The 26,073-nt window shown below is 42.8% G+C and overlaps 1 protein-coding gene across 2 annotated transcripts in view; it reads right to left on the minus strand.

Annotated features, from left to right (window-relative positions):
* Window positions 1-26,073, minus strand: part of ell (elongation factor RNA polymerase II) — a 145,702-nt gene that overhangs the window by 109,876 nt on the left and 9,753 nt on the right. For both annotated transcript variants that reach the window (XM_078556191.1, XM_078556190.1), the window contains exon 2: window positions 172-219. In XM_078556191.1, the coding sequence (XP_078412317.1) occupies window positions 172-219 (48 nt within the window). The remainder of the gene's footprint in view (window positions 1-171; window positions 220-26,073) is intronic.

Consider the following 26,073-nt stretch of genomic DNA (forward strand, 5'->3'; position numbering starts at 1 on the left):
ATCTAAGTGAATGGCAGAACAGGCTGGTTCCTTGTGCTTGTGGGCTTATACCTAGAAATTAGTCAATGGCTTCAGAAAGAAAGGAGAAAGGAGAAAACTGTCAACCATGCAACAAAATATTGCTCCAAAGATCCAAACAAAAATACAAATAGCAAAATTCCAAGGACTTACCCCTTGGTTTCCTTCAAAGCGAATCCCAGGCTGGCAGGACAGATTGCTCTAAAAGAGAATGGAAGCACAGTTAAGCATTTCAGTCCTAAATACAGAGTAGCTTACAACACTACATGGGAGGCATCAACTTCCAAACAAGGTGCTACCATGGTGTATGGCAGCACTAAGTACCCACCATACCAGAAGACCTCTGTTTAATTCCTCGCCTGTGCTTAGGTGGCAACTGAGATGCTACAGTTGCCCTCAGTGAAAATGCACCATCAGGGGCAGATAGAAGTCAGCAGGGGCTCTCAGTCCTGATACCTAACCATCGATCAAGTGCATCTGCGCACGTGAAGCAAGAACAGAATCAGCTAGTTTATAATGCTGGCACACAGATCTACATCCTGCTGCACAGCATACACAGAATCGTACAGGAGGCCATTGAAAGAATTGGCTCAGGCACACAGGGCTGAAAGAGCTAACCAAACAGTCCCACTTCCCTGCTCATTCCTCTTAATACTGCAATTTTTTCCTTTTCAAATATTTATCCAATTCTTTTTTGATATTTACTATTGAATCTGCTTTCACTGCCCTTTTGGGCAGTGCGTCCCAGATCACAACAACTCACTTTGTAAAAACATTTCTCATCTCCCTGGTTCTTTTGCTAACTACTTTAAATTTGGATCCCCTGGTTACTGACCTTCCAGCCATTGGAAATAGTTTCTCTTGATTACCTCTATCAAATGTTCTGGAAGGTGCTTCGCCCCATCACTCCTGACTGGAACTGATCCCCATCTCCTTCATGAGATGGAACAGGGCAGAAGGAATATTAGCAACAAAAACTAGCTATGGAGGCATATGATAGATTACATAGGAGGGCTGCCCCAAAGGAAAATGCCTCAGGGGTAGGGTGAAAATACAAACATAAGAATTAAGAGAAGTAGACCACTCGGCCCTTCAAGCCTGCTCTGCAGTCAACCAACAATGCTGTGTAATTGCTGAAAAAATATTTTTTGTCAAAGCGTTTTGCCTTGCACTCAGGTCCCCGACATGGGTATTTTCTTGCAAATTGCCCTGATGTGTGCAAGATGAAAAGCTTCGACAAAAAATGTCTCTTTTGTCAGCAATACTCAAGTTCTGTACTACCAAATGACTAAATGCTGTGTATGGGTACTGTTTGAATGTAGCCACATTCTCCAAAACAACCAAAGGGGTGGAAGCTGCTGCAACTCAGCTCTCCATGGTCAATAACAAATGTTACCCTCAAATATTCACTCTCATTTGGGGAATGGTGCGTAATAACTTGGAACAAGTCTTTGTGTGTAACAGGATGTGTAGCAATTCATTACAGCAACAATAAGGATGAAAATCACTCAACCAAAAGTTTATTACATGACCTTTGCACCCTAAACCATCACACAGCAGAGTCAAATCCGACTACCAGTGGGTCCAACTGAAAAGTAGCTGTTATGAATGATTGCAATGGCACTGAGGTTAACTTGGCAAATTCGAAGCTCCCCTGATGGCTCAAAATGATTAAAAATTTCAACAGTTAAGCTACAAGCCAGAAACAGTCCCAGTTCAAACACTGCTCTGTGCCAGCTAGATTGCTGTAGATTCTATTATTGGCATCAATGCCTTGGCTTAGCCAGGGTGGGGGTCTGGTGCAGCGTTTAAATTGGATCATTAAATTGAATTTTACAGCACAGAAACAGGCCATTCTGTCAAACAGATCTATACTCCATACAAGCCTCCTCCCCATTTATTCAACTCACCCTATTCCTTTCTCCCTCATGTGCTTTCACATAAATGGATCTATGCTGAATTTGTGATGGGATTTAAATCCCTAGCTTCAGTCTCCTCCAACAACCTGAGCCAGGGTCAGGGGTTGAGGATAGGAATATGCATGTGTGAAACCTGGAATCAAAGTCAGTAGGTTGTATTCTGCAATTTTAGTTGATCTGGTACAATAAATTGTTACTTCTGGGTTTAAAGTCTCCAAGCTATGCAGTCTCCAAGCATATCCATTTGGGGTATGTACCCGAATGGCATGGTCTGAGGTTCACTATGTAAAGGGTCAATGCAGAAATGGAATTTGGAGGAGCCAGGATATTCTTAGGATGGATTCACAAAGAACATTAAGTCCACATCCAGATTTAATGATGCTTCCATGGAATTACTGATGGGTGCAGTCAGGGTTATTCCCTAGCAATAACAAGAAGAAACCTGCAGCTGTTACAAGAAGGGGTGGTTAGAGGTGGCTGATGAGCTGAGCCAGAGCACTGTACAAAGCCATAGATGTACTGCTGGAAGCTTCTTAATTCTCAACCAAGTCAGGAAAATGAGTATATTTGCTGAATTGCCTACATTATGTGGTGTAACACTCTCTCGCCAAACATAATCGATTGTGTCACTTCTCACACCCACTTAAGTTTCAGCCTCATCCATTACTTAATTCTCTATCCACTTCTTCACCTCCCATGTATCCATCCACTACTGCCACTGAACACAGTCCAAATGCAACATGATGCGTCCGTCATAGTCACCCTTGCTGAGTGCACTTTATTCATCAGATGAATACCTAACTTCATTCGAAGGTCTATTTTTTCATGCATCGTAGGAGAAAAGGGCATGCAATCCTCTCCAGGTTCTACTCAGTTGAACAAAGAATCAGAACTCCTGGAGCCATCATTGAGAAGGAGAATGCTAGGGATGCATCAGAAGCTTTACGAGATACTGACAGACATGCCATGCACATTTTCCACAATTGCAGAGAGAATAAGGAAGTCCATCTTAATGGCTAGTGGATTAGTGGCGCAGGGGACTGCAAGAAAGTGTGTCAAGAAAAGAATGCTACCAACATGGAGCTTCGAGCACAGCACCCTGAGTCCATTCAGGCCATGACCACAGCTGTGCAGACTCTGAAATGCAACATGTCTGTCATCTTAAATAGGAGGGCAGATACCTTGTCCATGGCCTTAGTACTGCGCCCGAAACGCTTCCTTTTCGCTGGTGAGTTTTCTGAGCCCTGGGAAACCAGTGCTGGAGGCATTAAATCCAAAGTGAAGTTAAGTTCATTTAAAGTTTCTCATTTTCCTGTAATTGCCTGAGGTTAAAAACCTTCATTGTCCATTCTCCTACACTAATGATCACACTGACTCTACTGGGTATCCTGTGTGCATGAAGCCAAACACTGGAGCCGAGTTGCAGTTGTGTTTCATTGTTCACTGCTTTTAAGCGTGCAACTGGCCCCAATCTGCCTTTTCAAAGTACCCTGAGCTCTCCTCATTTATGCTATTGAACCAATTTCAGAATTTAACGAACTCTCTCAGCTCACATTTCAGTCTTTGCGTTTCTGGAAAAGAGCCCCAGAACATAAATGCTCAGAGACTTGGACAACCTACAGCAGAATATCAAAGCACTGGAGGATTCTCCAAATCCAGTGGCAAGAAAAACAGTCCAACAGCAGCATCCTCTCCCAAGCCAACATTCACAGCATCCAGGCGCTAATCACTCAAAACCTGGTATGCTATTCAATAGCTGATCAATAGATCAACTCCATTTACCTGCCTTGGGTCCATGGCCCTTAATAGCCTTACCCAAGAAAAATCTCTCAAGCTCGGTTTTAAAATTTCCAACTGACCACCAGCATCAACAGCCTTTATGGGCAGATAGTTCCAGATTTCCGCTACTCTGTGTGAAGAAGTGCTTCCTGACATCACCCCCGAAAAGGCCTGGTTCTAATTTTAAAGTTATGCTCCCTTGTGTTGGATTTTCCCACCAGAGGAAATAGTTTTCTCTGTCTACCAGAACAGTTGTTTTAATCATCTTAAACACCTTGATTAGATCACCCTTTAATCTTCCACCCTCAAGGGAAAACAAGCCTAGTCCATGCAATCTATTCCCATAATTTAACTCTTATCTTCTCTTCTCCTTAAGCAGTCCCTCAGGATCGAGGGCAACTTGCTTCCACTCCGGTTCGATAGGTTCTGAAATGGCTGGTAAATCCAATGCACGTGCTGTATACTCTGTCACATGTGGGCAGGTGGTACTAAGAGGGTCGGGTAGATGAGTCGTTTGGAGGTTTGTGCATTCTCTGATGCCCTGACATTGCCTCTGTGTATTGCTGGCAAATTCTCTCAATGTGTTTGAAGCCTATGATAGTAGTAACTTGTAGCCATATGTATATATTTTAACTTGTGTAAATTAATAAAATACTTCAATTAGTTTAATGTAAAGCCTCAAGAACTGGTGGTCTGATTCCTGAATTTAGAGTCTCATCTCAAACATAATACTTAAAATTATAGGTTATGACAGTTGTTTAATGCTTCTCTCTGGGATTTTTAAATAACTCCGCTTTACCAACTGCATCAGTCATAACAGCCAGTGTTTTAGATTCCAATCCAGTTTTCCAATCCGCTGGGACCCTCCAGGAATCCAGTGAGTTCTGGGATATTTCGACCAATTCCTCCACTATCTCTGCAGCCACTTCCTTTAAAACCCTTGGATGCAGGTCATCAGGTCCTGGCAACTTGTCTGCCTTTAGTCCCATTAGTTTGTTGCATATATTAATGATTTAGACTTGTGGGAGGCATGATTGGGAAATATGACATAAAAATTGACTGTGTACTTGATAGTGAAGAGGATAGCTGTCGACTCCAGAATGATATCAATATGATATGATAGTTTGGTTGAGTGGGTGGAGAAGTGGCAAATGGAATTCAATATGGAAAAGCGTGAGGTAATGCATTTGGGAAGGACCAACAAAGCAAGGGAATACTCAATAAACAGGAAGTTATTGAGAGGGGTAGAGGAAGTGAGAGACCCCGAAGTGCATGTCCGCAGGTCCCAGAAGGTGGCAGGACAGGTGGATAAGGTGGTAAAGAAAGCATATGGAATGCTTTCCTTTATTGGGTGAAGTATTGAATACAAAAGCAGGGATATAATGATGGAACTGTATAAAACGCTGGTTAGGCCACAGCTGGAATTTTGTGTATAGTTCTGGTCATCACATTACACAAATGACGTAATTGCTCTGGAGAGAGTGCAGAGGAGATTTACAAGAATATTGCCTGGGCTTGAAAATTGCAGCTATGAGCAAAGATTGGTTTGGCTAGGGTTGTTTTCCTTAAAACAGAGGAGGCTGAGGGGGTGACCTAATTGAGGTGTACACAATTATGAGGGGCCTAGGTAGGGTAGACAGGAAAGACTTGTTTCTCTTAGCTGAGTGATTAATTGCCAGGGGGCATAGATTTAAGGTGATAGGTAGAAGGATTAGGGGGAACATCTGGAAAACTTTTTTCACCCAGAGAGTGGTGGGCATCTGGAATTCACTGCTTAAGTTGGTGGTTGGGGCTAAAACGCTCAACTCATTTAAAAGACACCTGGATCTGCATCACAAGTGCTGTAACCTGCAAAGCTACAAACCAGATGTTGGGAAGTGAAATTAAAATGAGCAGCTAACTTCTTTTTTCTCTTTTTGGCTGGCGCAGACACGATGGTTAAATGGCCTCTTTCTGTGCTGTAACTTTTCTATGGTTCTACCATCTGCCTTGGTGGGATTCAAACCCAGGTCTCCAAAGCATCACCCTGGGTCTCTGGATTACTAGTCCAGCGACAATGCAACTACGCCCTGCCTCCCTCTTAGTGGAAGTAATCATAGAGTGAGTAACTGGTGGGCATATGTTGATCTTCGATGAAGGGATCCACTGAGTTGAAATGTAGACTGAATATGGTAAAGTTCTGATGGAGTAGGCTCTTCTCATGAGGGTGTTGAAAAACAATTGGAGGGACAATGGCAAATCGCTAGTTCAGGTATCTGTCTGTATTACAGTGTGTTATTCGCAATAAGAGGTTGTAATGGAAGAATTAATCCAGGCTGGTCTTTTGGTTCAAGCTGGTTTATTTTCAAGACAACTCCTCAGTGCTACTGACTTCCAAGTAGCTTCCCCAGTGTTCCAGCTGTATCTTTTTATTCTATTTAGATGGGATAATCAATGCCCATCGCCTGGTCAACTAGCAATTGTCTTTAACAAGGCGATTGCCATATTAACACCACTTGATGTAATGGTGTGCCACAATGACGCTTGATGAGAATTTTGAGAAATGGTATGGAAAGTTGTTCCATCTCCATGGTAAAATTAATATTCAAATGTTGATTTTTAAGGTGTCATAGGAAACTATGTTGTCAAATGATAGAAGTGTCATTGACATATCGAAGCCAGAGCTTAACTTTAAGACTAGCTGATTGAAGTGCTGCTAGTTTGAATTCTTCCATAAAGATATTCGTGACGATTTGTGACAATGGAGATCCCATAGCAGCACCATTTGCATGTTTGAAATAGGAACCTTGCCGTTGGAATGATATTGAGTTAAGGCACATCAGTGGATCATAAATTTGATCCAGTGACATCACAGTTCTGTTGGATAAGGAGAAGTCTTCTTCCAAACATGATAAGGTTAATAAGATATGCTTCCGAGACAGGCACATTGGTGAACAGTGACTCGATGTCAAAACTGACCATTGTGTTCAACAAGTTGATTGTGGTTTGCTGTATCCTCTTAAGGAAATGTTTGGGGTTGGTGATATGATGTGTGGATTTCCCCATTAGTGGCTGGAGAATTCTGGCTAGGTGTTGAGCTGCCTTCTATGATGGAGAACCTCTAGTGGAGACAATAGGTCTTAGTGGAACATCTGGTTTGTGGATCTTGGGTTGTCTGAATAAAATCAGACAGGAAGAAGTGGTATGACGATTATTATACAAAGGCTTTGGTAGAACATTATCCGTGTAGAGAGAGTAACATTTGTTCGTGATTTTCCTCTCAAACGCTAATGTAGGTCTCTGGGGAGTTTCTTGCAGGTACTTGTGTTGAGGTGGTATTGAATCTTATTGTTGTTAAACTCTTTTTGATCCATGTTGACTGTGGCATTTCTCTCGTCAGCAGTAAGTTTATGAATTGAGGCATCTGAATGAAGGTTGAGTGCTGCTTTCTCTGTCTTGTTGATGTTGGATGAGTGGAAAGAGCTTGAGCAACTCAAAGCCATATATTATCTGCTACTGCTCTAGATCTAGGCCTTGGTGTACAGGGCACAATTTCAAAATTTACGAATGATACGAAACTTGAAAGCATTGTGAACTATGAGGAGGAGTGTAGAACTTCAAAAGGACGAATTGGTGGAATGGGCAGAGAGGTGGCAGATGAAGTTCAATGAAGAGAAATGTGAAGTGATTCATTTTGGTACGAAGATCTTGGAGAGACAATATGAAATAAAGAGTACAACTCTAAGGGGGAGTGCAGGAGCAGAGGGAACAGGGTATATAGTTGCACAAGTCATTGAAGGTGGCAGGACAGGTTGGGAGAGCAGTTAATAAAGCATACAGTATCCTAGGCTTTATAAATAGGGACATGTGAGTACAAGAGCAAGGAGGTTATGTTGAAATTGTATAGGACACTGGTTCAGCCTCAGCTGGAGTATTTTTCCAAGTTCCTTATTTCAGGAAAGATGTGAAGGCATTGAAGAGAGTGGAGAAAAGGTTCACAAGAATGAAGTTCTTCATCTCTGGAACCAATTATGAAGCTGGTTTGGAGAAGTTGGGACTGTTTTCCTTGGAGTAGAGAAGGCTAAGAGGAGGTTTTATAGAGGCATTCAAAATCATGAGGGGTCTGGACAGAGTAGATAGGGAGAAACTGTTCCCATTGGCAGAAGGGTTGAGAACCAGAGGTAACTGATTTAAGGTGAATGACAGAAGAAAAATTCCCACTTGTGAAAGGATCGAGAACGAGACAGCAACAATTTGAAGTCATTTGCAAAAGAAGCAAAAGCAATATGAGGAAAAAATTTTTCACGCAGCGAGTGGTTAAGGTCTGTAATTCACCCCCTGAGTGTGTGGTGGAGGCAGGTTCAATTGAGGCATTCAAAAGGGAATTAGGCTGTTATTTGAAGACAAAGAATGTGCAGTGTTACAGGGAGAAGGTGGGGAATGGCACTAAGTGCCATTCGAAAAGCCGGTGCAGACATGATGGGCCAAATGGCCTCCTTCTGCACTGTGACATTTCTGGTGATTCTGTGCTCGGTTAAGTATCCTGAGACTTGGTTCAATCTGTTGGATAATCTCTTCAGCAGGAATTTGCTTAGCAGTCACTGCAAAGTTTAAACCAAAGACTAGAACCTGCTTTTCAGCTAATGTGAATTCCTGTTGACTAAGGTTGACAACGGTCCTTTCAGAAAAGTTGGTTGTCATTGTAGATTGTTGTTGTTTGCTTAAATGATGTTGAATCAACTGCTTAAACTTCTTGAGTTACATGGTGTGGACTGTGTGGAACACTTAATTCCTTAATTTTGCTGAGATTTTGGAGTTGAAATTTCCTTGGCAAATCTTCAATGTGGGAAATGTTTGTTTTAAGGGTATGAAGTTGGTTATCTGGTGTAATTGATAGGTTATTTGATGAGTGCCTTACTTGCTTATTGAAGAATGAGGTTTGCACGGCGAGATGTAATGGGTGCTCAAGTGCCAGGCCTTGAGGAATTGCCTTGGAGTTACTAGATTTCTTGAGGAAGTTAAGGTCGTTGGTGAATTTTGCTTGTCTGATGTGATTTTGTTCCAGTTTCCAAATTTGTTGGTGAGTATGCTGCTTGTAGAGCTCAGTTCAAAGTTGAAAGTTGTTTGAATGTCCAATATTTAAGTTAAAAAATATTCTGCTTTTCTATTCTATTTACCAAAGTGAATGACCTCACACTTCCCCAATTATATTCAGTCTTGTTGTCCACTCACTGAAGCAGTCTGTCTCTCTTTACAGCCTCTGTGTCCTCCTTACAGCTTTCATTCCCATTTAGTTTTGTATCAACAACAAACTTGGATATATTACTCATGGTTTCTTCGTTTACATCATTATTATAGGTTGTAAACGACTGAAGCTTACACTGATCCTTATGGCACTCCACTAGTTAAAGCCTGCCAATCCCAACTCTTCACTACCTGTCTATTAACAAATCCTATATCCATACTAGTATATGACGCCCACCACCCCCTCAATTTCATGTGCCTTTATCTTGTTTATTAACCTTTGGCATGGCACTTTATTAAATGTCATTTGGAAACCCAAGTATATTACATCCACTTGTTATCCTTTATCTACCCTAAGAGGTGATATAATAGAGCTGTTCAAAATTCTGAGGCGTTTTGATAGTGTAGATAAGAACTGGTTTCTACTGGCAAGAAGTTCAGTAACCAGACGACGAAGATTAAAGGTTAGAGGTGGAAGAACCAGACGGTAACGAGGAGAACTTATTTTATGCAGTCAGTTATGACAACCTAAAATGGACTGTTTAAAAGGGAGGTAAAGCAGATTCAATAGTAATTTTCTAAAGGAAATTGAATATATATAATGGAAGGGGAATAATGTATAGGGCAATTGGGAAAGAGGAGAGTGGGACTAATTGGATAGCTCTTTCAAAAAGCCAGGAAAGGGATTTTGGGCTGAATGGCCTCCATTCTTGCTGTATCATTCTACGATTTTCTACCTAACTAGGGATTCCCTACCTGATCTTCATCCAGAGGTTCCTGTTGGCAAGTGCACATGTAGAAATAAAATGCGAACAGGAACAGGCTCAGGTGCGATAACACCCACTAGAGTCGAACAGCTTAGCATTAGTGTACTACAATAAGGAAGGCGTCACCCAAAATCCAAGTCACCAGTATCACCTTGACATGATCACTTAGAGGAGTGTAACCGTGGCAGGGACAGTTACTTTAGATTTTTCATCTAATACAATTGCTATTAGGAATGAAAATATTTGCTTGCACATCATGGTCTCAAGTTAGGCTTCCAAAGCAATGAGCCACCGTATATTCAGTAACTCCTTACAACAATATGTTTTCACACAGTAATTTATACCGTAGCTATTTTTGTAAAAATTGAAACCCTAACAGAAGTGTCAGTTATAAACAACCCTCTCTGAAAATGCTCTAAAAGTCTATAAATGAAACTGAAATACTCAATAGGGGAAAACAGCGACAGACAAGTTCTGGCCATCTGTGCTGTCAGGTCTGACTGAAGGTATGAAAATTCTCTATTAGTATTCAGTGATAACACTCAAAGAATCAGCAGGTCTCCTATTCTTTTCCAACAGCCATTTACTCTAATTGCACAGACACTTGCAGTGACAGGCATTGGGGTGGAAGAGGGTTTGTAGTGGGAGCTTTGTAGTATTTCTTAAACTAAAACAGGGAGTTCCAACAAATAAAAAATTCAAGGCTGTGATAAGAAATTCTTCCTGTACTTGTCATTTTGTGTTTTGGATAGAAATCAAACTGTTGGGGCCAGGCTTGCTCAAAAACAACATGATAAGGTGCGAGACACTGAACAGACAGTTGAGTCAGGAAGTCGTACAGATGAGCCCTGGCTTGCATGGACTACATGTTTAAACTGACACATCCATCGTGTCAGATAGCTAGGATTAATTCAAAAGTTGGAACACACATTAAAGCTTTGGAGTGACTTGTAATACAAGTCAAAAATGCTGCCTATTCAAGAGGGAATTTCAGAGCTTGGGACCTAGATGGCTGCCAATGGTAGGGTCATGGGAGTGGGCACACAAGGTCAGAGTTAAAGGAACATGAGTTCTCTGAGGGTTTCAGGGCTGGAGGAGGTTACAGGGATAGGGGTTTGAGAATGAAAGTTAAATTGGAGATGTTGGAGGATCAATGTAGGTCAGTGAGCGAATGGGAATTGAGGGTGGTTAGGATTCAGGCAACAGAGTTTGGATATGCTGATGGCTATGTAGAGTGGAAGATAGGACAATATTGCAATTGCCAAGTGTGAGGTGACAAAAGCACGGATGATGGTTTCAGCATGAGATGTTCTGAGCAATGGGCAGAGACAAAAAATGTTATACAGGTGGAAGAAAACGTTTGTGTAGGACAGCTTAAAAGTTGGAAGATCAGTCCGGGATTAAATAGTATATCAAGGTTGCAAACAATAGGCTTGAAATTTGAGACAATGGCCAAGGAGAGTATGGAGCTTGAGGCAGCGGCCATGGGTTTGGTCTTCTCAAAATTTAGTTGAATTAAATTGCAGCTTTTTCAGGACTAGGTGCTAGACAAAAAGGTTGACAAGACAGAGGTAGTGAAAGGGTCAAGAGAGAGGCAGTGAACTAGAGCTGAGTGTTGTTAGCAAACACGCCCACCTTTCATTATGCCTTCAGATGATGTTGACAAGGGAAAATATGTAGGTGGAGAGGAACCAGAATCCTTGGTTATCGTCAGAGACATGTTGCTAGGACATGTTTGAAACCCTCTGGCTACAACTGGATGGATAGAAATGGAACCAGATGCAGGCAGTCCTTCTCAGCTGAACAATGGAAGAGAGGAATTGGAGAAGAATGGTATGGTCTACCATGTCGAAGACAGGTGAGGTCGAGACAACAGGGAGAGATGGTTTACCACAATTAGAGTCACAGAGGATATCATTTGTCACTTTGATCAGAGCTATTTCAATGCTGTGTGAGGCTGAAACTTGATTGGAGTGAGTCAAACATGGTATTGTGGGAAAGGTAGGATGAAAGGCATGGATTGGGAGGTGACATAATATTCAAGGATTTTGGTAGGGTGAAGGTGGTTGAAAATGGGCTGGTATCAAGGAGAGAAGGATGGGTTTTGAGAAGTAGGGTGATGACAGTGGTTTTGAAAGAGAAGGGGATTTGAACCAGGGACCTGTTGGCCTGGATATCTTTGTGTTGTAATAGGAGGTGCCTTTAACCACTGGACCATCAAGGAGTGGCGGGTGGGAGAGGTGCACTTCTGCATTGTTAGGCCTCTACACCTTGTTACCCATCTATTTACAGGCTGAGTGATGGCAGGCAGCTATGTTCAAATGTGAAACTTATTCACTTGAAGTACCAAAGAGCATCAGGTATTCCAGTGAGAACTAGAGTCTCAGGAGAGGGTGACAGGATGAGAAATTTGGAAAAGACAAATCTAAATCAGAACAGGGAAAATAAGCTTCCATTTTCTTGCATTGTCATGGCCCATCACACTGGCTTCTAATCGAACTAGTGATATTACATCTCTTTCTACAGTGTAACCAAACCACTTCATGATTTAACTTGATTTCTTTGTAAACGTGCTGTTCAGCACAATGAACTTTGGCTCTTCACCTGGATTTCTCAATTTTAAAAATCAAATTAATATTCAAGGAGTAGAAAAGTTGTTGTCCAGACAGGAACTTGGGATAATCAACCACAAGAAACAAAAGTTCTAATAACCTAGACCTTGACAGCTGATCAAAGCACCAGCGGGTTCAATCACTGCATTCAAAAAGGAACTAGACTGTTACCTGAAGAAGGGTTACAGGGAGAAGGTCACCAGGTGAATTGCTCATTTGGAGAGCCAGTTCAAACACAATGGACTGGATGGCTTCCTTCTGTGCTGTAACATTTCTGAGATTTAGCCTCTTTGTTTCACATTCACTAAATTCACAAAAGCTTTTCTTTTGAGACAAGCTGAATTTACAGACAACAATCATATAGCAGAGATGCTGTGAGTGGGGAATTCAACTGAACAGCAGTACTGTTCGACAACTCCAGTAACATATCACATTATTTGATGTGACAGATTTACAGGCTGGTTAGTATGGTACACATTGGGGAATCCTTCAAAGGGATCATTGTCAGTTACAAAATAAATACTGTAGTGCTGTACAAGGTGTCAGTAGCCAAGCTGCCAGTGAAATACAAGACAAAGTGAGATGAAGAAGCTGAGCACATTCACACAGCTATGAGAACCCGACGCAAGGCAGTAGAAAGAAAGCATAAACACACATCTCTTGCAAAATATCAAGCACATGAGTCACCTCCAAGAGTCACCACAGGAAGAGATGATGAAAACCAAAGAAAAAGTCCACTGGAAAAAGAATTGAGAGTTGCTGCAAGCCTTATGATGCCTAGAGATATTGCCGAAGAGCTGTGTCAGATTAGGGCGAAGTCACGTAGACCAGATTCCCATCCTGCCCTGAGATTACGATCATCAGTTTGAATGCTATAATTGGCTCCGGTGCTCCTGACTTATACAGACGAAAGAGATGGGGGCTGGAGGAGGGGGGAGATGGTTTGGGGGGGGGGGGGGGGGGGGGGGGGTTTGAAGGAGGGAGAAACAGGGCACAACTCCTCTCCTCCCCACCCATGTCACTCAACAACTAACGTACCCCCCCCCCCCCCCCCCCCCGATCAACCCCTGCTCAACAACTCTGATACTCTCCAAATTTTCACCCCAGGGTCACACAAAGTCTGAGGCATTAAAATGGAGTCACACTGGGAAAGTGTTTGCAAAGCACTGTTCCAGATGGTGGAGGTCATGGGTTTGTGTGCGGCTAGTGGTGTTTGTACTCTGGAGTTATCCATTACTGTCATATGGTGGAACTATATTTACTTCAGTCATTTATCATTCTCCCAGCTTAGAGAATTAACTCTAACTTTTAATTAAGAAATTCAGGTGAAGGGTCAAGGTCCATAGTGCCGTACATGAAAGGTGAGCTGACTGTTGGGTTTTAACAGTCAGCCCATTGTTGGAGGAAAGGAGCACTGAGGAAGGCAAAGAGAGCTAGTTTTAAGACCCTGGTTTCAAAGGGAGGAGGTGCAATGGATCTCTATTTGTCCACTTCTAACTTATTTGTCGATTTTACTTATACTTCTATGGTCATTGTTACCGTGTTATAGTCCCGATAGCCATTTGGTGAAGGAAGAAACTAGAGCCAGTCTTTACTTGGAATAGATTTATTCAGAGTGAACTATTGCAGATATATATCTCCTCACTCTACTCAATTCTGTGTCAGTAAGTGTCTCTTCATAAAAACAAAAAGCTAAAAGCTACTGCGGATGCTGGAAATCCAAAACAAAAACAGAATTACCTGGAAAAACTCAGCAGGTCTGGCAGCATCGGTGGAGAAGAAATCAGTTAACGTTTCGAGTCTTCATGACCCTTCGGCAGACCCGTTCTGCCGAAGGGTCATGAAGACTCGAAACGTTAACTGATTTCTTCTCCACCGATGCTGCCAGACCTGCTGAGTTTTTCCAGGTAATTCTGTTTTTGTTTTAGTGTCTCTTCATATGTGCTCAAGTAACCATGCAAATCAATCCCCCCCACCTATAAATTCTTAATCTCAATTGATACAATTAACAACCTTATTCCTAAACTGTCTTGCCAAGCTTACTTCGACAGCACCACTCTCTCCACCTCCAAGGACAAGGTGAGGAGAATACCATTACTTCCAAGTCACCCTCCAAGTCAAACACCACCCTGATTGGGACATAATTTATGGCTGTTTCTTCTCTTAAACCAGACCAATATCACGGAATTTGTTACATGGCAACGTTGTAGGAGCACCAGTAACACTGGGGCTACAGGAGGTGACACAGAAATCGGAGATCACCTTCCCAGGGCAATAACGGTGACCTTGTCTGCATCTCAATTTCTACGAAAGATCATTATTCTACATGCGCTTCCAATTTCCTGCACCTTCAGGGTGTTGAAATCAAGAAGTGTCTCTTACTCAAGATAGAATGGGTTGGAGTAAGAGAACCCCTCATCACTTTCAGCCCTCCCTTCTACCTACAATTTTAAAGCCTCTAACTAGAATGTCACTAAATGATTTACCTCCCCATTGCTTTTACTCTTTCCATCTCAATCTTACCCATCACGGCTGTAACGGTGTGAACTTTAACTCTGTACTACTATGTTCCTGAGGAGCATCCTATACTAGAGATTAGTTTAAAGAGCTGTCCAATGAAATGTCTGATTTTAAATCTTCATTTAAAGTACAATGCAGAGCTGAGATTAGCCACTAGTACAACTCTGAGATTTGATATTTATGGCTCGGGGTGGGAGCCAGTTTTATAAGGTCAAGCAACAAGACTTTAGACAGAGCTATCCCCACAGCTGATTATCACTTGCACATTTTCAAATCTTAAACTTTGATTTAGATATCCCTCTGCCTTATTATTAAAATTGTCTCTTTAAATAAAGCATTTCTTAACTTATTTACAGCAAAAAGTTATCCACCTTTTACTGTGCACATTGCAGACAGCAAGGGGAAAAGCTACAGCATCCTCGCATTTAAAATCTATGAATACCGTGCTGTAGTGGTTATGTTACTGGACTAATAATCCAAAGGTCTCAACTAATAACAGGAGTGCAAATCCCACTCATGCAATTTGAGATGTTTCAAAACTAGACTTAAAAACCTTTCAAAGTGACCAGTCTAAAAATCCTCTGGGCCAGTAAAAACCCGACTTCATTCCCACGCCAGCAGTTGGCTCTTAACCGCCCTCTGGAGTAGCCTAGAAAATTAATCAGTTGTATCAAACCTGTTACCAATGGCTCAAGAAGGAGGCCGACCACTACCTTCAAGGCAACTGAGGGTGGGCAATAAATGCCAGCCTTGCCAGTGACACCCACATCCTGAGAATTAAATTTTAAAAATGAATTCTTTAGCCTCAGTAAAGAATAGGGTTTCTTTATCATTGCCATATCAACTCTTCACTTATTTGTCATGACCACCATGAGCTCCCAATAATTCTCTCATCTCTTCCTCACAGCTGTCCCACCCCAAAGACATTAATTGTTTGCCACAAGCCTTCATTGTTCCTTTTTTAAATTTTCTCTTGTCAAGGAATTGGTCCATGTGGAGTAACATTTGCAGGGATGCTAGTTGTCCTCTGGTATTTGATAAGTCAGCGTTGCTAAGTAGTAACGCTCGCCTGAGTCAGAAAGTTACAGGATCGAGTCCCCACACGGCCATGCACACACACACGTGCGCGCAGCTCTTTGGTCTCCTGGGTAATGGCATTGATGTGTGTGACCAAGTTGTGCAACCAGAAGGTCCAGGTTCCACTTTCATTGGGAACAGAAGGCTATTTAGTCCCTCAAACCTGTTCCACCATTCAATGAAATCATAGCAGATATGTGACCTAACTCCATAGACCGATCTTTTCCCCATATTCCCATATCAAAAATATATCAACCTCAGATTTAAAATTAACAATTGATCTGGCATGAAATCCTATACTAAATTGGTTAGTTTCAACCAGGGCAGAATTAGAATAGTTCCATGTGGCTTCAGTGCCTCTGGACTTGGAGAAATCATCCAGAGCTCTGCTCCTGATTATTTTTGAATGACTCCTGCTGGCAAGTGCGCTCATGAATAGATTTCAAGTGCAGAGGATTGGAAGGCTTGTTATGCCTCCTGTGGTGCAATAGCCTATTACCATTTCAATGCCTGGCACACACTTGCTGAGCCACATTGAGAGTTGTTGGTTCCAAAACATAGCCCAGTAACAGGCAATGCATTTTGAACAGAACAATGAATAAAAATATTTCTAATGATAAATTGACTGTCTGCACCCACACCCCAAACTAGCAACATCGCAATAGATTGACATTTTTAGAAAAAATTCTCGGGATGTGGACATCACTGGGCAGGTTGCATTTATTGCCCATCTGTAGCTGCTGGGAAGTTGGTGGTGAACCTTTTCAGTGAGCCATTGCAGTGAATATAGACTTCCTTTAACTGAAAAGCTGAAGAGCCTTCAGTATCACAAATAGCTTGTACTTATGTAAAATATTTAGTGTAATAAATCAGTTTATGAATTTGCGGCGAGAGGTAACAAGGTGGCAAGTTGGGAGATGAGTTCTAGAAGTGCAGGGCAGACACAGCTGAAGGTTCCAGCATTACAAGCATTAAAATATACCAACAATGGTTCAGCATTTCTCTCCCATTGAGTGGTTATACAGGCCAGAATGTTCCAGGTCTGATCCCAAGCCTGTGCTGAGTCACATCAGGCCTTGGTGCAATCCAACAACCTCAAATTGAAAATAAGTACGAGCATGAACAGCTTGTGGGGAGAGTGCTGGCGAATAGCATGTACAGATTAAGTATGGAATTCCTGGCTGAGATACTGGGAGGCTACCAGAGTCCAAAGAACAATACCCCAAGCAGGTGCCAATGGCCACAGAGGGAAAAATGCCTGAAAAGAGTGGGAAAGGAGGAGGACCCGGAGACAGGCAACAGCACCTGAACGAGCTATCCAGTCCAGTCCAATCCAGTCGTGGCTCCAGGAGAGACCAACCACTTCTGAGAAAAATCAAAGCATGACATCACAGGAAAACAGGCAGTTGATTGGTTGGTGAGTATTTTTCTCATTTATCTTTCAAAATTCGGGTAATTTTAGTAATTGTAAGGTTTTGGTTTACTAATAGTAGTAAAGCTTATTAGTGTGAGTGTTTCCTATTTAGTTCAACTAGGGAATTTCAATCGGGGTAAGTAGAACATTTAATGAAATAAGAAGGATAAAAGCACAAACAGAACTATAGATTTAACTAAAGTTTAATCAGTAAAATAATTAATTAAACTCTATAAAAATGGCAGGGCAGGTGATGTGTGGCAGTTGCAGAATGTGGGAGCTCGTGGAAACCTGTGCGAACTAAAGCAAACACATCAGTGGCTAGAGGAACTTAGGCTCAGAATCACTGAGATGGAGCTGCAGACACTGTGACACATCAGGAAGGAGGAAAGTTACTTGTAAGCTTTGTTCCAGGCGGCAATTATACACCTCAGGATAGGATCGCCTGACTTGGTCCATGGACAGTGACAGGGCAGTGTCACTGCGAATGAGGCAGGTATGGGGATCGAGAAGGTAGAAGAGGAAATATTTGCAGGGCTATAGGGAAAGGGCAAGGGAGTGGGACTAATTTCTTGCAGCACAGGCGCGCGCAATGGACCGACTGGCCTCTTTCCATGCTGTTTCTTTCAGCGAGACAGCCCTTGCACTTGTCCAACAGGTTTGAGGTTCTTGCAACCTGCATGGACAAAAGCAGGGGCTGCAGGGTGGAACAGCAAACTAACCATGGTATAGGAAGTCATTCAAAGCGGGGAGTGGGGGGAGTTTATAGGAATACAGTGGCAATAGGAGACAGTATAGTCAGGGGATAGACACACTTCTCTGTAGCCGACAGCATGAGTCCAGATGGCTACATTGCCTGCCCAGTGCCAGGGTTCAGGATATCTGCTCTGGGATGGAGAGGAACTTGCAATGAGTCAAAGGGAGGAAAGGAGATTACAGGGATATAGAGGAGTGAGGCCATGGCTTAAACACTAAGATTTGAAAATTTAGTCATTAGATACCAGGACCCAATGTAGATCAACAAGGGCAGGGTGCTGAATGATTAGGACTTGATGTGGAGAGTAGAATATTGCTCAAGTTCATGAGGCAGGACAGCGGCCAGGAGAATATTGTAGTAACAAAGTCCAGAAGTGATAAAGGCACAGATGAGGGTTTCTGCAGATGAACTGAGTCAGATGGATGTGGAAGTGGGCAATTTTGGTGACTGAAAGGATCTGGGGTTGGAAGCTCAACTTGGGTTCAGATGGGATACAAATTGTGAACAGCTAGGTTCAGTCCTATTAGGCAAAATCCAGGAAGGGAGATGGAATCAGTGGCAAATTTGTGATTGAGCCAAAGATGGCTCTTCTGCTATCTTCTGCTCAATGTTTGGCTGAAGTAAATTGCAGCTCAAACAAGGCTGGGTGTCAGACAAGCAGCCTGATAACAGAGGCACTGGAAGGGTCAAGAGAGATGACTGGGTGTCATCAACATCTTTGGATTATGTCACCAAGGGGTGGCATAAAGATGATTAAAACGGGTGTGCCAATGGTAACTTGTGGTTCCTCCCTTTCTCTTAGAAAGTACACGTGTGACCATTTCCTGAGATTAAGGTCAGCTGTGATGCCTTCCAAGATGGAATTGTCTATACAGATACTCGCTGCTTAACTCATACTTTGGGCAAGCCATGGGACCATCTCAAGGTGGGAAAGCACCTACAGTAAGGCAGAACACTTGGGTGAAGGGAAATGACACCCACAAGTAATTCCCAAGATGGAGGTGTCATAAAACCTGAACACAAATCTACTACTAGGAACTTGGGTAACTTCTTTACCCAGTGGTGAGAATATGGAACTTGTTACCACAAATAGCGGTTGAAGCAAATAACATAGATGCATTCGAGGGGGGGCTAGACAAGCATGAGGGAGAAGGGAATAGAGAGATACTCTGATAGATTTAGGTGAGGAAATACAAGGAAATACAAGGCTTGAGTGGAGCATAAAAGGGAACATGGATTGGTTGGGCTGAATGGCCTGTTTGTGTGTCATATATCCTTTGTAATGAAATGTATCCCTGTAAATAGAGCGCTCAGGATTCACACTAGCCTATGGCACAATACCTCAAGAGTGCAAGCACGCAGCAGAGTAATAAAGCCTGGTGCAACACAGCAAACCCACCATGTTTCAAATTATGATGTTGCTGATATATGTGATTTTCCAACTTGTTAGTGCTAAAATATTAGCTGTTATTTCTCTCAAGCCCACAAGCTGAGAGTGGAGCCATAATGTCTATGGGAAGCTGGTTAGATTATTTGATCTGGTAATTCAGTATTTAATGGGAAACCACGCTTTCATAAAGGGGCAGCCAAGCAGAATCATACACAGGGCATCACAACTGGTCAACATGGAATCTGAGCACCCCCTACCATGCTCTGTCTTGACTGACACTTCTGTAGCCATACGAGTGGCAGGCCCAGCTTCCTGCAGCCCAGTTCAATTAGATGGATACCCGTTAAATTTCTGTACACAGCACTTTATGATCTGGAATGCGCTTCCTGGAAGGGTGGTCGAAGTAGATTTAATAATAACTTTCAAAGAGAATTGGATAAATATGTGAAGAGAAAATATTTTCAGGGCTATAGGGAAAGGGCAAGGGAGTGGGACTAATTTCTTGCAGCACAGGCGCAATGGACTGACTGGCCTCTTTCCATGCTGTTTCATTCAGTGAGACAGAGCTCCATGGCTGCAAAGGTATGCGTTATGTAAAACTTCATCAAAAGATTTTATTTTAACTTATTTTGTTCTTTAATGGGACGTGGGTGTCGCTGGCTCAGCCAGCATTTTTATTGCCCATTCCTAATTGCACTTGAGATGGTTGTGGGGAGCCGCCTTCTTGAACTGCTGCAGTCCATGTGGTGTAGGTATATTGGTCAAAAATTACAAACCATTTTATCTGCTGAATTCACTTGCTTCTTAAATTAGCGTTGAGCCTGAGTTGATCATGGTGAGGTTTTTTCATTCAGAATTCAAGGAGATACAGTCTGCTGCTTGTACTATTTCCAAAGCAAAGGCCAGCAAAATGCGGGTTCATTGTTCATCAAGAACATGCTATTTACTTCACACAAGACCAAGGCTGGTTTATAGTGTGTGTGAGTTTACCTACCGGAGGTGACTTTTCTGTTTATTTAGTGCAAGTAGTGAAGTAGCCAAAATTTAACACGAATGAGGGAATTAATTTCTGGGGCAGTCCAGACTTCATTAAGAATTATCCAACCACTGAGACAAAGCCTGGGCCTATCACAGAGTCCCATACCATCAACATGACAACCACCTTCTTGGGTTAAGCAGACTCCAACCACTTGCTATCCTTGCAAGCAGCAGTGCCACTGTGGCACAGACTTGTGATCTTGGACATACCACTGCGCAAGGTCTGGACAAGAAACCAGAAATGGGAAAGGAATCATCTCAGGCCACTCTCACATGGCTCTAGCAACATTTCAACATATAAAATTTGTGGGTGGAGGCAGAGGGAAGGAGAAAGTGGAAAGAAAGAAAGAAAATTATGACTATGATTAACAATAAACATCACAGCAGCTGCAAATTTTATTCAGCAATTGCCAATGAGCATCAGAAACCTGAGGCAATCATCAATGAGTTCCCATTTATATATTCTTAGAATGATTACAGCACAGGGGGGGGCCATTTGGCCCATTATGTTCATGCCAACTTTCTGTAACAGCCACTCATCTAGTCCCATTCCCATCCCCTTTCCACATAAACCTGCAAATTTTCTCTTCAGGTGCTTATCCAATTGCCTTTGAAATCCATGATTGAATTTGTCTCCACCACACACTCAGGCTGTGCGTTCCAGATCCTAACCACTCACCGCAAAGAAAAAAATCCTCATGTGCATTAGTTTTTTATTTTGCCAATCACCTTAAATTAGTGTCCTCTGGTTCTCAACCCTTCTGCCAACAAGAACAGTTTCTGCCTAACTACTCTGTCAGGGCACCCTCATGATTTTGAATCATCGAATCTCATCTCAACCTTCTCTTCTCTAAAGAAAACAACCAAAGCTTCTCCAATCTACCTAAATAACTGAAATCCCTCATCCTCAGAACCATTCTGGTACAACTTTTCTGCACTGTCCCTAAAGCTTTCATGTCCTTCCCATAGTGCAGCGTCCAGAATTGGACACAATAATCCAGTTAAGGCAAACCAGTGTTTTATAAAGGTTCATCATGACATCCTTGCTTTTGCACAATACATCTCTATTTGGAAAGCCTAGGATCATGAATCCCTTTTCACCACATTCTCAACCTGCCTTGCCACCTTCAATGACTTGCGCATATATACCACCACCTCCCCAGGTCTCTGTACTTTATCACAGCTCTGTGAAACATTTCAAATATAATGAATTATTTTAAGGTGACTTATGCAGACAAACACAGCATCCATTTTGCTCACAGTAGCATCCTACAAACAGTAAAGACCAGTTAAGCTGGTTTTTCTGTAGGTGCGTTGAAAGAGAAATATTACCCAGGAAACTGGGAGAACCTCTTGCTCTTCTCGGAATAGTGCCATGGGACCTTTAACATCCACCTAAACAGATGGTTCAGTTTAAAGTTCCAACGGACGGATGGTGCCTCTTACATTGCAGCACTCAACAACAGCTTCAACAAAATGGCCCAATGTGCTTCACAACATTTTTAAACAAAATTTCACAATAAACCACTAAAGGAACTATTTGAGAGGAAATTCCAGAGTTTAGGGCTTAGGCTACCTCATTATGCACTCAAGTCTGAAAGTGGAGCAAAAATATAACAAGTATATTAGTCTGCAGGGAAGAGGGAATTCGCAGCAGGCACTGACTTGACAAGTTAACAGTCACAGGCTGATCATTTATAGAAACACAATGAGCTGAAGCACAACTGTTATTCAAAGGAGCCCACAGACCAATTACAGGAAGGCACTTCTCTGCTTTGGTGACAATTGAACAAAGCTCGAGTTTTACTGTGCTGACAGGTTAATGTTCACACATGGATGAGCCAGTACACAGAATGGCCAAAACTCTCTCAAACTGTGCTTAGGTGACGGACACCTTAATTTGAGATTAGGTCACTGCCCTCCCTGTCCCTCCACACAGGGAAGCCCTTTTTTGATCAGGAGACAAGAGACCTCACATCTGCCCAGGTTGAATTTGTGCACCAGCTAACCATTCAGGGTAATCAGAAGATGGGGCAAGACAGGCTGCTTTTAACAGCTGATAGAGGTCTGCTGCATGTTGCCTCAGACCCCTACCAGTACATACAACACAAGACAATCACAGCAACAAAAAAAACCAGAAAACATTAGAAAAATGTGCAACTGGATTAGCCTTTGAAACAGCTTCCCAAAGATTCAGGTGGGAGCAGCACTGCGCAGTGTGGTACTGACTGATGTAGACCAGAACAGTGTCAGATTTGATCTACCTACTGAGTTTAGTTGATTTGAATCAGGCCAAGAGTAAGAACCTCTGTACCACTAGCTAAAGTTGACCAAAAACATCTCCTGCTCATCACTGCAGGAACTACGCAAGTGTGGACATTTAAGTGACAGGATCAGGCTCTTTAATTAGAGTCTGTCTCATTGCACCACCCCTGTGAAGCATTTAGGACATTTCCCTACACAAGAAGCTATATAATTGCTTCTCGTTGTTGTTTTGGTGCACACAGGGATTAAGCAATCAGGTGAGGTATGAGCTGATGGATGATCTCTAGAATCTCAGTAACTCTTTTGAGTCAAAACAATAAACTAAATGAGCAAAAACAAGGGAGAAATCAAGCACAGCCCCTAAGTCAGGTCAGCTGTAAAATCAAGGAAAAACTTTATAGGAACCTTACAAACATCAAACTAAGATGTGATTAAAGGGGTCAACAAAACACCCCAGACCCCGCGGTGCCCACCGAGCACGGAAGGCATCGATGGTGCCGGCAGACACCGCGTGCTCCCTTTCCAGGGACATCCGGCCGCGAACGTAGCCGCGGAAGAGGGACAAACAATCGGGCGGGACTCCCCCGTTGATCGCCCGCTGCCTGGACCTGTTGATGGCCAACTTGGCCAGATCCAGGAGCAGGTTCACGAGGAGGTCCTCCTCCTTCCCGACCCCCTTCCGCACCGGGTGTCCGTAGATCAGGAGCGTGGGACTGAAGTGCAAACAAAATAGTAATAAAAGATTTTTTAAATAACTAAAAAGGGAGTGCAGCCTAAGACATCCTATATATGAGAATCTCAGTAACAGTCAGGAGAAGCAGGGTGTGGAAATTGGACCTGGAAAAAGGTCAATGCTGTTTATTGATCTGCTACATATCACACAAAGTGTAAAGCACATATCATACTCATTCACCTATCATCCCTGATGTTGCTGATATACATTGGCTGAGCTGCCCAGGCCTTAAACTCTGAAATTCCCTCCCTATATCTCTCCATCCCTCTCTCCTCCGTTAAGATGCTCCTTAAAACTTACCCCTTAGACAGCGCCTTCCAAACCCATGACTGCTCCCATCTTGAAGGACAAGGCAGCAGACACATGGGAACACCACAACCTGGAAGTTCCCCTCTAAGCCATTCACCATCCTGACTTGGAAATATATCGCCGTTCCTTCACTGTCGCTGGATCAAAATCCTGGAGCTCTCTCCCTAACAGCACTGTGGGTATAGCTACACTACATGACTGCAGCAGTTCAAGAAACTCACCACCTTCTCAAGGGCAATTAGGGATGGGCAACAAAACGCTGGGCTAACTAGTGATGTCCACATCCCATGAATGAATCAAAAAAACAAGCTTTTGATCATCTATCCAAATATAATGAAGCTCCATGTCATATTTTGTTGGTAGTCATGCCCATGAAGTGCCATGGGATGTTTTACTATGATAAAGGCACAAATAAATGTAAGTTTGCGTTAAAGTTAAAAATCCTGACTAAATAGATGGATCAGAAAAGAGTACTGTGACATCATTGTAGAAATTGAGATGCGTCAAGTATGGATGCAATAAGGCAAGATCATGCAATACAAAACAAAGATGGAGTTAGACAGCACAGTGTATGATGCTGACAGGATTAGGCTGATGGGGAATGAAGTTTGACCTTGGTGTTAAGATGATATCATAATCCACAAGAGGGAAGACAATGAATCTCACTAAAACACAAACTAAATTACAGCCTTCACTCATCTATTACTGTTCCCCCTTCTAATATGTACACAGGAGCAGCCTAGTGAATTGATCAAAATCCTTCCCTTAATTTTAAAATCCCTCCCCAGCCTCACCACAACCTATCTCAACAAAGACCTCCAAATGTGCATCAACCCAGACACAATTTCATTCCTAGCTCCCCATCCCCCACCCTCTACCAGTATGTTCTTGCAGCCTGGACCTCACTCCCCAAATCTCACCTCTCTTCATCAAGCTTTTAGCTCCAATCAAACTTTGGTTCCCCAGGTTTCTTACTCCCCTCTTCCCTGTAAAATTCATCTGAGACACATTCTGAACATGAGCAGCCTTGTAGAAGTGTGAGGTAAAGACACTGCATGGCACTATTCAGTCAGTTGTGCCAAGTGACAAATCTGATCCAGTATCAGGCTGTAATAGGCCCTCTGGAGCTGGTCTGGGCAGAATAAGGCTTTTAGCTATAACCTCAGTGGTGTGATCAAAGAACAATGGTGTATACTGCCACTCACCAGGTCATTCCTCAGCCTCACATACAAAGGGCCACTCTGCACAAATCATGGTTCTTTTGGGGGACTATCTGATGGGGATGTGGGGTGGGGGTGAAATTATACAGAAAAAAAAAATCCAATGGGATTTAGAGAGGGTGAAGAAAAGATTTGATAATAGTTTCAGAGATGAGAGCTTTAGCTACGTGGCTAGACTGGAGAAGTTGGGGCTGTTGTCCTTAGGCTGAAGGCTGAGAGGAGATTTGATTGATGTTCAAAGTCATGAGGGTCTATACAGTGTAGATAGAGAGAAACCATTCCCATTGACAGAAAGGTCAAGAGCTACAGGACACCAATTTAAGGGGAATGGCTAAAGATTCAATGGAAACATGAGAAACTCTTTTTACACAGCAGAATGTACTTCCCGAGAGTGTGGAGGAGGCAGATTCAATTGTGCCTTTCAAAATGGAATTAGATAAGCACCAGAAGAGAAAAAGCTTGCAGGACTATGGAGAAAGGGATTGGGAGTGGGACTAGCAGCCCTTGCAGAGCTACCATAGACACGATGGGCCAAATGGCCTCTTTTTGTTCTGCAACCATTCTGTGATTATACCCCCAAATTACTTTTTTTTATTCATTCAAGGGATGTGCGCTTCGCTGGCGAGGCCAGGGTTTATTGCCCATCCCTAATTGCCCTTGAGAAGGTGGTGGTGAGCTGCCTTCTTGAACCACCGTAGTCCATGTGGCGTAGGTACACCCACAGTGCTATTAAGAAGTTTCAGGATTTTGACCCAGCGACAGTGAAGGAACGGCGATATATTTCCAAGCCAGGATGGTGAGTGGCTTGGAGGGGAACTTGCAGGTGGTGGTGTTCCCATGTGTCTGCTGCCCTTGTCCTTCTAGATGGTAGTGGTCGTGGGTTTGGAAGGTGCTAGTTAATGACAGTTGGTGAGTTTCTGTAGTGCATCTTGTAGATGATACACACTGCTGCAACTGTGCGTCGGTGATGGAGGGAATCAATGTTTGTGGATGGGGTGTCAATCAAGCGGCCTGGATGGTGTCAAGCTTCTT

This window comes from Cetorhinus maximus, chromosome 13, assembly GCF_964194155.1.
Source record: "Cetorhinus maximus chromosome 13, sCetMax3.hap1.1, whole genome shotgun sequence".
NCBI lineage: Eukaryota > Metazoa > Chordata > Chondrichthyes > Lamniformes > Cetorhinidae > Cetorhinus > Cetorhinus maximus.